Source organism: Nannospalax galili, unplaced genomic scaffold, assembly GCF_000622305.1.
Source record: "Nannospalax galili isolate Female #2095 unplaced genomic scaffold, S.galili_v1.0 scaffold158, whole genome shotgun sequence".
In the NCBI taxonomy this organism is placed as follows: domain Eukaryota; kingdom Metazoa; phylum Chordata; class Mammalia; order Rodentia; family Spalacidae; genus Nannospalax; species Nannospalax galili.
In genome coordinates this window covers 8,656,459-8,670,799 of record NW_008345290.1, presented here as the reverse complement: position 1 = coordinate 8,670,799, position 14,341 = coordinate 8,656,459, and the positions used below count along the sequence as shown (strand labels likewise).

The following is a 14,341-nucleotide window of genomic DNA, read 5'->3' as shown; positions in this document are numbered from 1 at the left end:
CCAGATTTCCTTATGGCCTTTTCATACATCATTAGTTTTGGTTAACTCCCATCCCCAACTCCCTCTTCTTCCTCACCAAGGTACTGAGACAGTTCCATTCCCGAGCAAGTAAAAGGCTAATTTGGCAAACATTCTTTAATATGACCTAAACTTTTCTACATTTAAAAATCAGTCTATAATGTGTTAGATATAATTATGACATTTTCCTTTATGAAAAATATTTTTATTGAATTTTTGTGACTTTCATATAATATAATTTGGTAGTATTTAGATTCCCCTCCCCTATCCACACCTCCCTCATTGCCCCCACCCAATTTAATGTACCCTATTATACACACACACACACACACACACACACACATATGCCTATAGAGTCTAATTTGTGTCCCCAATGTCCTTCAGTGTGGCACCGTCCCCTGGAACCTTGTTAATCTACCAAGAGTCTCATTCTTGAAAGATACTGTCTCTCTCCTCATTAGCCATCAGTTGCTAAAAGTTCCTTAGGTCGGGTTGGGATTTCTTACCTACTTCCCCAGATCTAAGCTAGGATTTTGCTTGGTTTGAGCTTGCATAGGATTTGAGCATGCTTTCACCATGGCTGTGAGTTCATATGAGTAACTGACCAGTTGTCTGAAAAACTGTGTTTCCTTGTGGTCATTGATGACCACAATCTTTCTCTTACAATCTTTCCACCCCCTCTTCTACAATGATCCCTGACCCTTGGTAAGCAGAAGTTTGATATGGATGTCCTAAGACTGACTTAAATTTGACTTGGTGTCTGTGAAATTGTGGTTATGCAGCTTTTCTATGGAGGAAGGCATCTCTGGCCCAAGTTTTCTTCCATCGTGGTAAGTCCTGATGTGTGTAGTGAGAAGGAAAGTTGGTTAGCTTCTACTCCTTCCAACTGATAGGTGCCTATTTGAACTACATTAAACAAATGGAGACATTTTTATCAGGACACCAGGCTGTCTCACTCTCAAATCATGCTGTGAGGCCCCTGTGTTTACTGTGACAATTAAGAACTTCTGGAACAGGAAATGTCTCTTTACAGAGCTCTCTTTCCATCTCTTGCTTCTAAACTTACCCTGTATACTTTTATTCCTCTCTCTGGCAGCAGCTGTTTACTTAGCAGAGACATGGTTCTTGGTCCCCAAGTTTTATGTTTTCAATCTTTTATCAAAAAGGAAGAGGAAAGGAGGAGGGAGAAAGAGGATGAGAGGAAGGAAAGGACACATGAGGGAATAGTGAGAGAGATAGAGAGAAACACAGACACAAAGAGAGAGAGAGAATTTTCCCTCGGCTCCTTTATCTCCTGTCTAGTTGCTGGAACCCATTGCTCTACTGTGAGCTGAGGGTGGCAGGTTAGCCTAAGAACCTCAGGTTAGAGGAACCAGATGGATGGAGAGAGAAGAGAAATTTTCCACAGAAAGCCATGGTAGTGCGTGTGGGCAAAGTTCCACCAAAGAAACTACTCCCATTTCACCTTGAGTATGTTTCACTGACAATTAAAAGAGGTACGTGAAGAGCAGAGGTCTGTGTTTGTCTGGGGCAGTAGGAAATCAACAGGAAAGCGGCATCAAAATAAAGAACCCCTAATTCTTACTCCAGGCTGTTCCACTCTTCTCCACCCTTCTTCTGTGTTTTGGAAGGTTGTTGAGAAGAACTGCCCTGCTTACCGACACAAAGACTTCTTAAGGTAGTTTCTGTGTAACACCTGGATGTGGGTTTGTGCAACTGGTGGACAAGGGCATGAAATACAGGTGCAAAACTTAACCAGAACTCATTGTTCAGTGTGAGGTTTTATATATTGTAAGAAGGCATACAGTACTCAAAACTAAGCAGAGTGGTGATGGTGTTGATGATGAGGTGGTTCTAAGAATGTTTCACTGAGAAGCACAGGTAATAGAAAGCTCAGATGTACCAGATCAGCATTCTAATTTTTATGTGATAGATAAATATTCAACCCCGCCCCACTTTTCTGAGATAAGGTATTGTTATTTGCTCTGACTGGTATGGAACTCTCTGTGTAAACCTAGTTGGCCTTGAACTCATATAGTTCCACCTGCTTATGCTTCTTGAGTGCTGAGATTAAAGGTGTGGGCCACCATACCTAGCCTTCCCTTTTTGAAGGCTTGTCTTGAAGTTGAAGTTTGGAGTTGTAGATGTGTCTCTTACTATGATTGGATGTTTGTTCACTGTAGTATTATACTGTCAATTTAAACCTTCATGATTAAGACAAATAAAGATAGCTTCTGTAGTGCCTGGAGGGAGTCTTGGGTCAAAACTTTGTCTTAATCTCACCTTGGAGGATGAGGATGCTATTCTCATATCCTTAGAAACACAAGTGCTTTGTGTGAGATTATAAGAAAAATATAGCAATGCTCTTCCTTGGAAAGTTATGTATACAATCACTTTCAAGCAAGACAGTGGGAAATCATCAAACCTGAGAAATAGAAGTTTACTCTTGCTGATGGCTGCTTCTTATGTTTTGGATATTAAGGCCCACATACTGAGCCACAACATACATAAACGTTTTTAGATATACGAAACTGCTTTAATATTTAAGGTATACTGTTTCAATTCCAAGCGTCCCATAGAATGATAATCCATCAACCATTCATTCAGTTTTCTGATAAACATGTTAACATTTGCTGTGTGCCTGTCTGTGTTCTAGTGTTTTCTCTGTACTTTGACCTCATGGTGCACTTTACAGGTATGTGACTCAATTTCTATGAGGCAGTTTTAGAAAGAGCAGCTGTTTCCACGTAGTCATCGTTTATCTCTGCATCCTCTTTTCAGAAATTCTTCTTTATCTTCAGAAGTCAGAGGTTTAGACACATATCACCCGGCTTCCCCAGGGAGAGCTTGTAGGATGTGGGAGAAAGCCTTGTTCCAATGTGTTCAACCAGATTCTCCCTTCTGGGGAACAAGAAGAGAAAGATGGAGTGATCGTGAGTTCCTACAAGGGACTGACTCAGAAGACTGTAGATGTGCCAGTGGATGAGGCCATCAGAAGTAGTGGCATCATAGAAGCAACTGAATACAAATCAGCTCACACAGAGAGAGTAGCAGACACTACAAGGTGTATAATGAGTACCCATGTGTCCTTAGCGATAGAGACAACCAGACTGAGCAGCCAGGTCGTCCCAAAGGCCTCCAGATGAGATTGCTGTAGAACCTAGTTAGATGCCATGAGATATCTTTTACATCCTTCCAAGTATCACTTGAGCCTTTGTGACATGGTTTTTCTTCTTTAAGCAAACCTACACTGTCTCAGAGGAAAACCAAGGTCAAAGCTTGGAAGCCATTCAGTGTGGTCATAGTAGGATGTGTAAATGCAACACAAACTATAAATTTTCTTGCCGTTTGAGCACTGAGTAAAAGTTTTCCATGAATTAGGATATTCCTATTTGACTCATGAAAAGAATAAGTGAATAGCTTTCTTCCTGAGACCATACAAGTGGAAGGCACCTGCGGGAGACATTTGTAGCCCATTAGGCCACTACTGTATTAATGTGGGTTTCAAGAGATTTAAACACTGTAGGAGAAGACCATGTAGGAGAAAAGAGAGAATGATCTAAAAAAGAATAGAAAATAGAATGCCCAGTGCCAGGAATAGACTCCCTCCTTTGGAGTTATTAACTAGGGGAGGAGTCATCCCATAGATTCTCAAATAATACTGGCTACTGCCGTTGCTCTTAATTACCTACATTACTTGACAGTAATACCTACATACATGAAGACACTACATCCATGAGTTGTAGAACAAACAGGAAGAAATGAAGCTGGTCCTGACCTCAAAGCTTCATCTCTACTCATTAGCTTTCACAGTGCTGAAAGGAACTATGCATGCTGCGGTAGAGAAATCACCAACCTTACCCAGTTGTGAACCTTGCAAGCTACAATAACAACTTTCTTGGCAAGATAAGTCCACTGGTGTGATAATGGCAGCAATATTACAGGAGTAACTAATCGCTTCCCAAGATGGAGCCCATACTTGGCACTTTTATCATGGCCCAAAACTTGTGGCTAGGCAGGTCACAGGCTGTAGGGGAGAACATCCTACTATTGGTCTGCTAAATGGATGTAATATCAAACTGATTTCTACTGACTTGTTATGTTCATTGATTAATGTCTCTCACTACTCTACCAGAGAAGCTTCTTGTAGCAGATGACAATTAACACAGAGACCCACAACTGGTCAATATGCAAAGAATAGGACTACTGTGGACACCTACATCACATCTCTCCTCCCAAGGCTTAGGGATTGTTGCAGAAGGAAGGCAGAAAGATTATAAGAGCCAGAGGTGGTAGACAACTACAAAGAAACAGAATTTTCCAGACAGCAGTGCAATTGCACATATGAATTCACAGCAATTGTGACAGCATGCACAAAACCTACGCAAACTCAAGCCACACAAAATCCCAGCATGGGGGTGGGTAGCCAAGATGTCCCAACCTTAGCTAAGAAAATATTGGCAATTGACATCTTCTAGGAGAGTGAGAGTTAGTTTCCTTTAAGGTGTGACACCACAGGCAGGTTGACCAGAGTCCAGGAGATGGACTTACACTGAAGAGAATTTGGGAACACAAATTAGGCTCAAGAGCCCTCTAAAATAGAGGACATGAAGTCAGGGGTGGGTAATAAGGTGGGAGTGGAGATGGGGGAGGGGCCCAGAATATGATCAAAATGTATGAAATTCTGAAAGATTTAATAAAAAAAAATTTTTTGGTCTTTTTTAGAGACAGGGTCTCCCTGCAGCCCCTGCTGGCCTGGAACTCACGATGTAGACCAGGCAGGCCTTGAACTCACAGAGATCTGCCTGCCTCTGCCTCCCAAGTGCTGGGATTAGAGGCGTGAGCCACCAAAGACGTAAGTGGAAAGAAAGGAGCCAGCTTTCTAGAAGAACACACACCAAAGAGCTGTTGCCACATTTAGACCATTCAGGGAGGTCAAGTGAAGAGCTCTGAGTAGCCAACAGGGGGTTCTTTGTTCCTCAGCATAACTGGAACATGAGCCAAAGTTGGCTGTTAAGATCTGCTACTCTCCGCCTTCTTTAGAGTGCAGTGCAGGTATGGCCATCCCAGTGTGAATGAGCTAGACCAGCAGTCTCAGTTGGGAAGCTGGACGGAAAGGGAGCGGGACTGCAGACAGTCTGGAAAGATGAAAGCCTCTCTCTATTTTGACCCTAGATAATGGTTACCCTGGGGGTTAGCCTTGGTTTACTGGGCAGTAGTGAGAATGTGAAGAAAGGCCCATTATCTTCAAGGCCAAATCATACAAACATTACATATATTATTTTGCATTTGAGTGCTTTATTATATTGCAATTGCAGTGATATTAACATTTGTACAAATGCACAAAATCTTCTCTCTTCTTGCTAGAAAGAGATGTAAAAATCTGACCTAGTTGAACAGTCTTAATGAACTCATTGTTCACCAATAACAGTAAATGTGTTCACAATGCAACAAAAAGCTTAACATAAAAATTAACCATATTAAAATGCTTCAGCAAATATTTACACATATGTACCCCCCAGGTTTTTTACTCCTTCCAATAGGAAGGTGGTTGCTTTACAAACAGACAAACAAACACAAATGCTTTGCTGTTTACAATGATAAACAACCCCAAGTCCAGAACTTAAAGTGACAGCACCTTTGAAGGGGGACTTTCTTACTCAACACTTACTTTACACAGTGCTAAACTTTTATTATATTTTTGGACAATATTTCTATTCCAATTGTCCTAGAACATTATGTTTGAATAGAGCCATTTTTTTCTGGGTCTTTTCAGAAGATCCCATGTACTATGTCCTCTACCAAGAGGACATTTCAAGCTTATCTTTTCTCAGAGACAATCCTCAAAGGCAGTGCTTCTGTCTGTGAGGCAGGTGAGATTAGCCGAGCTTTTAGAAGGAAGGGAGGCAGGCAGGTCTTGTCTGTGGCTACACAGGAAGGGTCCTTTCTCTCCCCCTGCACCGAGGCACCACTGATACCTTTCATGTTCTCCTGCAGTTTCGGCAGCATGGGCATTCTAAAGGAGCAAACTAGACTCCAATGTGTTGATTGTGTGGAAGATTTTAATGACATGTTTAAAGCTAATTTATTCCAGTCCCACATTCTTAGCCATGAGGCAAAATAATTTCTCTTTTAAAGAACGCTATAAAGTTCTGGAACATAGACCTCAATGTATGAAAACCTTAAATGGCTTAGGAAGAACTTTCTAGGTTCTGGTTTCTAATGAGCTAGATATTATAACTTGATTTAAATATAGCAGTTGATTACTGATTTGTTTCTGATGATAAGCTTGGAAAGGTATCAGAGGGCCACTTAATGGAATTAATGTTTTAACAAATGCTGGCAGTGTGGCTTTACCCCCTCTTCAGCTTGCAGTTAAATAGGTTTTTCTTTTTCAAAAAATAGACAATTTATAAGGAAAAAATATATAAACACTCTTTAAGCAATTTGGCTACAAGCATTACATCACTGAAAAACTCCACAAGAAATAGTAAGAGACTTCGAATGGACACACACTTTTCCATCTTTACAACACGATGAGCTAGGTTGTCTTTCAAGTTCTTTGTGTGTTTTTGGTATTCGATTTGACTTGTAATTTATTGCTCCTGTGCCTTCTTATCCTTCCGTAGACTGTCACTGTCCAACAGAGCTGCTGTCCTTAATCATGGTACAAGGCCACATTGTATTTTTGAGAGCTAGGACTGGAATGGATAGAGGCAGTGCCTCCTCAGCAGCCTCAGCAAGACTATGACTAGGACGACAGAGAACAGTACCATGGCACATGAGAGGACATGTCTCCTGGCTTATTCCAGATACTTTGGTTTGGAGGATGAGATAGAAAATGCTTAAGCATAGCTTAGCTGCTGCCTCACATCTGTTGCATAATATTAATTATGCATAATATGCATAATAGCAATTTAAAAACATCCTAGGAAGAAGGGACGAAGAGGAAAAATCATGTGTATTGGCTCTTCTTGGCATCTTGTAGCAGGCTTCACCTAGGCTGTGGGAAACGCTGCTCAGCTATGCTACCAAGGAATGCACATACAGGTACCTGGTGCAAATTTTCTGTAAAATATTTTAAATGATGCAGTTCAGAGCCTTCACAGAAGGTTAGAGGAGTTGTAAAGGGTGGAGCAAAGACAAGTTTAAGGACAGGCAAGTCTAAGAGGTTAGAAAGAGAAGAGAAGTGGAAAGCGATCGAAAGAGCTAAAGTGCAATTTTAAAACATAAATTATTTTAAAAGCAGAAAAGAGATTCTAAATCACTACTGCTCACATAGGCACGGTTTAATTCAGTAGAAAGGAACGCTTCCCTTTCCCTTCTCAGACATGATGGGTGACGGGGCTTGAGTAGTGCAAGGCAGTCTAGGGTATGCAGCGTAGTGGAGGAAGGCCATTCACAACTTAAAGAAAGCTGTTCCAGTTAGTTACCAATTCCCTTTAGCTGAATTCTGTTTCTGAAATGAAGGAGCTTACTTTAAAAACAAAAAGAAGTAAATACAAAAAAAAGTATCTGCTCAGAATATAGATTAACAAATAATTCACAGAGCAGTAAACAAACCCTTGAAAGGTTCATGCAGAGATCGAAGCAAACTCTTCCACCAAATGATGGAGAACAGCCGTCTGAAATCTTGAAAATCGAAGCACAAGCCACTGGCATACTTTATTATGGATTAACACCTTCAAAACACATAGATCCTACAGAAGAATACTGTCCAAATGGAATGTTTAAAAATAACATTTATTAATAAATAGCTTATAAAATTCTAAATTAATAGATTCCTGTTCAAATTTTGCTTTGGTCCTTGAATTCCACTGTATACACACATACATACATATATATTTTCTTAGATGGTTTTATTAATCAGCAAGAAGCACATTCTATCCTATCTGGAAGGCTAGTTTTGTAGCAGTTACTGATGCTTAAAAATTCCCAACCAAAGGCTGGTCTTTTACCATAGCTGGTTTATGATTTTAATGACAAACTATCCCACTAACATTTACTTTACTAGCAGACAACAGCCACCTGAACATTTACCACTGACACCTCCCTCAGAGTACATACTACATTTTGTTTATTGACTAGATAGGCTCCACATAAGTCACCAAATTGCTACAGCATGTACCATGACAGCGCACATACTACTGGTCTCCCTTGGGCTGTGTAAAAACGATGACTTGCACAGGTTGTCTTGGGGTGCAGGAAATGATGAGTAGGAGAAGACATCTAGCTTTGAAACTAGTACATTCTTCTAGGACTGGGATTTTTCACTCTACCTGTCCTAGCATCACAGATTGAGAAACATGTCAAGGAGAAGCAATTGGGATGGTAGGCTCTTATCTCAGTGGGGACCCACCTGGAAGACATGGTCTCAGGTGTACTATTTACATTATTAGCTCCCAACACATCAGGAGGGGAGGTGTTGGAGAAGTGCCCAGGAAGCTGGCAGGGACTTCAGAGGCAGATCCTGTGATATAGCAAGCCACACAGGAATGCAAGGCAGTGCTGTCGGACCGTCCTTCCTCTCTTTGGAGATGGGAGCTCCAAGGACCATTGCCACTGATTTCCAAAAGTATGCATGGGTGACACAGTAACTGGCTGGGAGAAGAGAATGGGATTAAAAGGATGCTTTCCTAGAATGGTAGGTGTACAGCAAGCAGTGCAGGGGGCATGTCAGGTGGGATCTGTGACTGGGTAAAAGGCTGGATCTTTATGTGGACTCTTTACTACAGATAAATAGGGAGTAGGAGTTTACCAACAAAGTTTCTTTCTCCTTGGTGTTTTAGAAAGCCCTGATAGCAAGCTGGCATCCTTACTGAGTGCAAGTCCACGGTATGAATGAACATACCTAAAGGCCCTGCATGTAACAAGAAGGCAGTTTCTTCTAATTATATGTTGAGGAAGGTTTGCTAACTGTGTGTGGTTGGCCTGCATACTTAGCATAAAAAACACGCATAATTGAGTTATAAATAATGCACATCAATCAAGCTGTCAAGGTGCTGAATTATGAAAACTTAGGCAAGTTCTTAACTGCACAGGCTTTCAGTTTAACAACTAAATATCTCTAGAGGTGGAAGATAAGTAAAACTAGAAATTGTAATTTTGCTGGCGTATTACTCCCTGGACATTCTGATATTACTAGTGTATTAAAAATACATTTAATTAAATGTTATGCATGCAGTAAAGACGGGTTTTGTTTACTTAAAGCAAACATAGAATAAAAGTTAAAAAGTGAAGACAATCATTTCAACTCGCCCCCTGTCTTTAGAGAGGAGCACAACACACGCATGGTCTACAGAAGGAATTTTGAAGAAATTATTTTTGATTTCAAAATAGAGATAGAAATATCAACGTCTTTTAAAAACTAAGTCTTAAAACATTTCATACAAAGTCCACTTAAACCATTCCGTTGCTTCTGGAATTAAAAAAATAATAGCAAAAATTAATTCAGTATTTAAAATACTTGGAAATGATATGCTTTCCTACAATACAATAAAAATTCTTTTTGCCTGCATATTTTTTTTTACTCTTTTCACTTTATTCTTTTTTGTTTGTCTGCTTTTGCATTTGTTTTGATTCTTAGACCATATAAGCAAATCTTAAGTTTTACTGAACAGCCAAAATTGTCTTTCAAAAACACTGCACACATGGAAAAGTTGTTGATAAATATTGATTTAAAAAGTAAGTTGTTAGTTAAAACTGAAACTAGTTATAAAAATCATGCTTCACAGCCCTCATATTTTCTTTTTTCTCCAAAATAGAATTTTAAATTAGAGTGAGAGGAAAAGCACATTCTTCCTATTCGAAAGTCTTAGAAAAGTGACACCTTTTGTAAAATACTGTTCTTTTAAAACCTATACTGTTCATAAACACACACACACAGGCATGTGCACGCACACCCTCACACACACACATATACTCATACACACACACACACACACACATGTTAAGAGTGAACCATTCAAACAGAGATGAAACATCAGCACCTGCCTAGACTAGCAAGTAACATTAGCCCCTATTATTTGTGAAACATGATATTAAAACACTAGCACAGTAGAATGGCTTTTTTCAAGGAGGCACAACTGTGGTTTGGGTTCTATCTGCTTTTTATAATGAGTCAGTCCATGGAAGTTGCTGAAAATATAAATCAGAATTATTCAGAAGAGTGCAGAGGCCTGGTCACCTCCATGGGACTCAGCAGCCAAAGAAGCTGTTACCGTTCTGGCAGGCAGAGAGCACCCTGGAGAAACACTGGACTTGTTTTTCTCTTTGTTTCTCCAGGAGTGAGTCTGCTTCCTCCTACCAGAACAGCAGGGCTGGTTCCATAGGCTTAAAAAAATAATAATAATAAATCTTAGGCTATTAGCAGCTGATGATTGAACAATATAATCTGTGTAGTGAACAGAGCCCTTCTGAATTATTATATAGTGCATGGATTTTAACATTATGGACAAGCTATAGAAAATCAGTTGTAATTCAAGGGTGTGATGTTATGGCCCCACATCCTAACTTGAACGTTCACAATTTGGGCTTACAAAGCTCCCTTCCCTAGTGTCTCCACAGCTGGCATTCAACAGTGCTTCACTTATAACAAACCACCTTTTATTTGCTCTGATTATTAAAAACATTAAATCAGGCACATTAAACATCTCCTGGTTACTATTTTGTAAAAGGCGGAGTTGAATGAACTCCAGCTGCGGGTTAAACATGAATGCAGCAACAGCTCGGTCCACATTTGCAAGATTTGATATTTTTTTTCTTCTTTAAATATTATTTTCTTCACATACAATGCTAAAGGGGGAAAAGTGAAACAAAATAAAGTTAAAATGAAGATTAAACAGGGGCTCCAGGGAAATGGAAGTGGAGAAGAAAAGTGGACATTGGAGCAAGTGGACCAAGAGGAGGGGAGAGGGTGAGAGGCTTGGTGGTTTTATTAGAATATCGATGGATCCTTGAGATGGTCATGTGTTTATCTGGGATTCTGATGACATCACAGCACAAACTCAACATGAGTTATGACATCATCAGATTGTCTACCCGGTTGCTGTGGATACATCTCACTTGATATCAGTTATACCTCATTTTGGCTAAAGCTGTAGTTTGACAAGATTCATTGTTTCAGGCAAAGGCTTGGACTGATAAGAATGAAACCATGGCTATATACAGAAAAGGTTCCGTTTATAAACAAGTAACTGGTACCAGAAAATTGGAGAAAAGCACCAACGCATTTCCCAAGCTGATAGATATTAATTGCATAACTCCCTTTTTTCTTATATAACTAAGTATAAAAGACAACATTTCCGTAATACCTATAAAAACGAAAGCCAGTCTTTGAAGAGCTGAAGCATCTTCCAGGTCTGAGTTAATTCTAAAAATGCCCTTAGGAAAAAGGATGCATGGTATGCTACAGCTCTTTGTGGAGGCAAGGTCTGACCCGTGCATTTTAAAGAATAGGATTCAGATCTGTTCTGTGAGTAGTGAGCTGGCTGAGGGTGGAGCTCCCCACAACCTCGCTGACTGATGAGGACGTAGTGATGGTGTTATGCTGGATAACCTGCTGCTGTGAGCATGCTGGGACAGGACTTGCAGGAGGACTACTCTCTGGACCTAGGAGAGAACACACATGTACATACCAATATAGCTCTTTCTAGTGAACTCCTCAGGAAAAAAATTAAAGCATCAATAGACATTTACTTGACATAGAAGCATTTCACATATTTTCTTCTGGAAGGTAAGGCCAAAACTTCATTTTAGATGGAAGGCATCAAGGTATGCCTTCCTGGTTTATAGCTATGAGCAAAGTCATATTTTCTCCAGCAGCAAAATGACTTCATATGTTTGAGTCTTGGTATATGAAGTTCCCCATCTTGTATTTTCAGATAGTCATCATATATCAAAATGTGGACAAATACTCACATGTGGTGGGAGAATCTGTGTTGCTCAATCTAAAAAATTATTTGAAAATAAATTGACCTTCAGCCATGAATCACTGTTCCTCCCACCATCCCTTATGCACCTAGTCTTTACCCTAGTAAAGGCGCTATTACAAGTGTGGAAAGTGGAGGCAGGAAAAGGGGTTCCACTTTGTCGTTGGTAAACTGAGAAAAGGCCACTAGGTTTTTAGACTGGTGAGACACGTGTAGTGGCTCATGAGGGACTGGAAGTGATTCACCCAATGTTGCTTCCCAGTCAGATTTCTCAGAAGGATAGACAGGGCACTCAGCAGCCTATTTTCTTCCTGGGCACAAATCTGAAATTTGGTAATGTGAAATCCCGTGGAAAGCATTGCCAGAATTTATCGGGAGGTGGTGGGTGTGGTGTTGGACAGGGGTCAGGAAAGATTTGGTCCCCTGGTTTAAAAAAAGGTGAGTAATCACTCAAGAATCCTGGTACATCTGCCTGGGAGGATAACCTATACTGTAAATTTTCCCTTTTAATAAAGTTCAATGTAAAATTAGTCGCAAAATTGGCTACTAAAGAATGAAGGAACAACTTACTTAAATATCCTTGTGATTCTTTCTGCATGGCTGTTATTGGGCAGTCTTTATGTGTTAACAACAACTGTTTCAGCTGGGCCACTTCGTTTTTCAACATGGATACTTCATTCTAGAAAGAGACATTTTGAAACTTCATGAGACCAAAAAAATTTTTTTTTAATTTTATTATTTTTTAATTTTATGTGTATGAGTGTATTGCCTGCATATATGTGAGTGCACCCATGTCGTACAATGCTGCGGAGGTCAGAAGAGGGCTTCAGATTCCCCTGGAACTGAATTTAAGGCTGGTTTATAGCTGCCATGTGGGTGCTGGGAATTGAACCCAGGTCCTCTGCAAGAGCAGTCAGTGATCTTAACCACTGAGCCATCTCTCCAGCCTGAGACCAAAGAATTTAAATCTAAAGTCCCTTGCATTTCAACCATGAAATTAGCAAACTTTAATGTTATGTCCGAATGACATTAAGAATATCATTTGGAAGGGCTGATCTGAAATTCGTAAACTTCTTTCAATTTGACCTGAAAAGACCAGTGTTTAACTCAAGAGCTGAACCTTAGTCAGAGGCCAGACAATATCTGTAGATGACAGGCTCTGGACCCAGGTTCCATAATGCGAATCCCTACTCTTCACTTACCATGCGACCCTAGGTAGATAACAAAATCCACTTCTGCTCTATCACCATCATTCACAGTATTTATAGGACAGGGTCAGAAATAGCATAACTTACAACATGCACTTGGCTTTTCAGGTACAAACCTGTTACCTACAGAACGTTCCTAGGAGTTCAGAAGTTGCTTTACAAATTGAAGCTTGTTTTTAAAGACTATTTCCCATTTGCAAATTCATTTGTAGCATTGGATCCAACATTATAAGTAAGTGCACATTGAGTAACATTACTTATAAAGTAATAAATGCCTTATCTGCAAAAGCTTTTCCCATTTTCCTTCAAACTATAAAACAAGGCCAATTTGAGAGATTCACCTTAGTATGTACTGATCAGTAAATGGTACAGAAGAACTGTTCTTGACTCATGAGGCAAACCTCACCTTCTTTTTCACAAAGCATTCAATCAATAAGGGGCCCAGCCATAGCCCTAAGTGACTCCTGCCAATTCCAGGGCAACTGGAACAACTTTATTTGTAAAGTAAAAGCATAATTTGTGCCAGTCTTCAATTAACTCATCTCTGAACTTGCCTAAATTCAAATAACTTTCCTTCTTTTTCTCTCCAGGCAGGTCTCCTTCTGCTTGTAGAAATATCACATAGAAAAGAAAGTTGCTTGGAAACCATTAAGTGAAAAAAATCTGGTTTAAAAACCAAACAACTCAAAATGAAAAAGAAAACTAAGGTATACAGGTGTGTGCATATGTGTGTGTGTGCTCGTGCATGCCTGTGCATGTGTCTGTGGATGCAACTGTCTGTACGTACATGTGTGTGCCTATGTTTTGTGTGCATATGTGCATGCATGTGTGTGTATGTTTCTGTATTCTTAGTCACATGTGCCTCAAGATGAAATGTCATGTTATTTGCATGCTATAGAAATGGCATCTTTCTGAATACAGCATTTTCAAACACCTGTACCCTGAGCAAAAGCTCTCAGCTGTAGATGATATAGATAACAATTCTTAGAAAACAGAATTAGAGTGAACCCATACTTTTTGCTGTTATCTAGAAAACAGCTAGCAAAGAGTATAAAAGCCAAACTGGGGGTGAGGGGGGTGCTGGCAAGATGGCTTGGTGGGTAAAGGTGCTTGGAGCCAAGACTGAGTTCTGACCCTGGGATCCACATGGTGTAAGGAGAGACCTACTCATACATGTTATTCTCT

General features: G+C 40.0%; 1 protein-coding gene across 4 annotated transcripts in view; it reads right to left on the bottom strand.

Moving 5' to 3' along the window:
• Positions 1–7,742: 7,742 nt before the first annotated feature.
• The window catches only part of Creb5 (cAMP responsive element binding protein 5), a 441,434-nt gene continuing 434,835 nt past the window's right edge, over positions 7,743–14,341 (bottom strand). For 2 of the 4 annotated variants that reach the window (XM_008841521.3, XM_008841524.2), the window contains 2 exons: positions 12,519–12,627; positions 7,743–11,628 (listed from right to left, as the gene is read on the bottom strand). In XM_008841521.3, coding sequence (XP_008839743.1) covers positions 11,465–11,628; positions 12,519–12,627 — 273 coding nt within the window. In that variant the 3' untranslated portion in view covers positions 7,743–11,464. Of the gene's footprint in view, positions 11,629–11,937; positions 11,967–12,518; positions 12,628–14,341 lie in introns of those variants that run through there. The other 2 variants (XM_029567541.1, XR_003850850.1) reach the window with 2 other exon arrangements.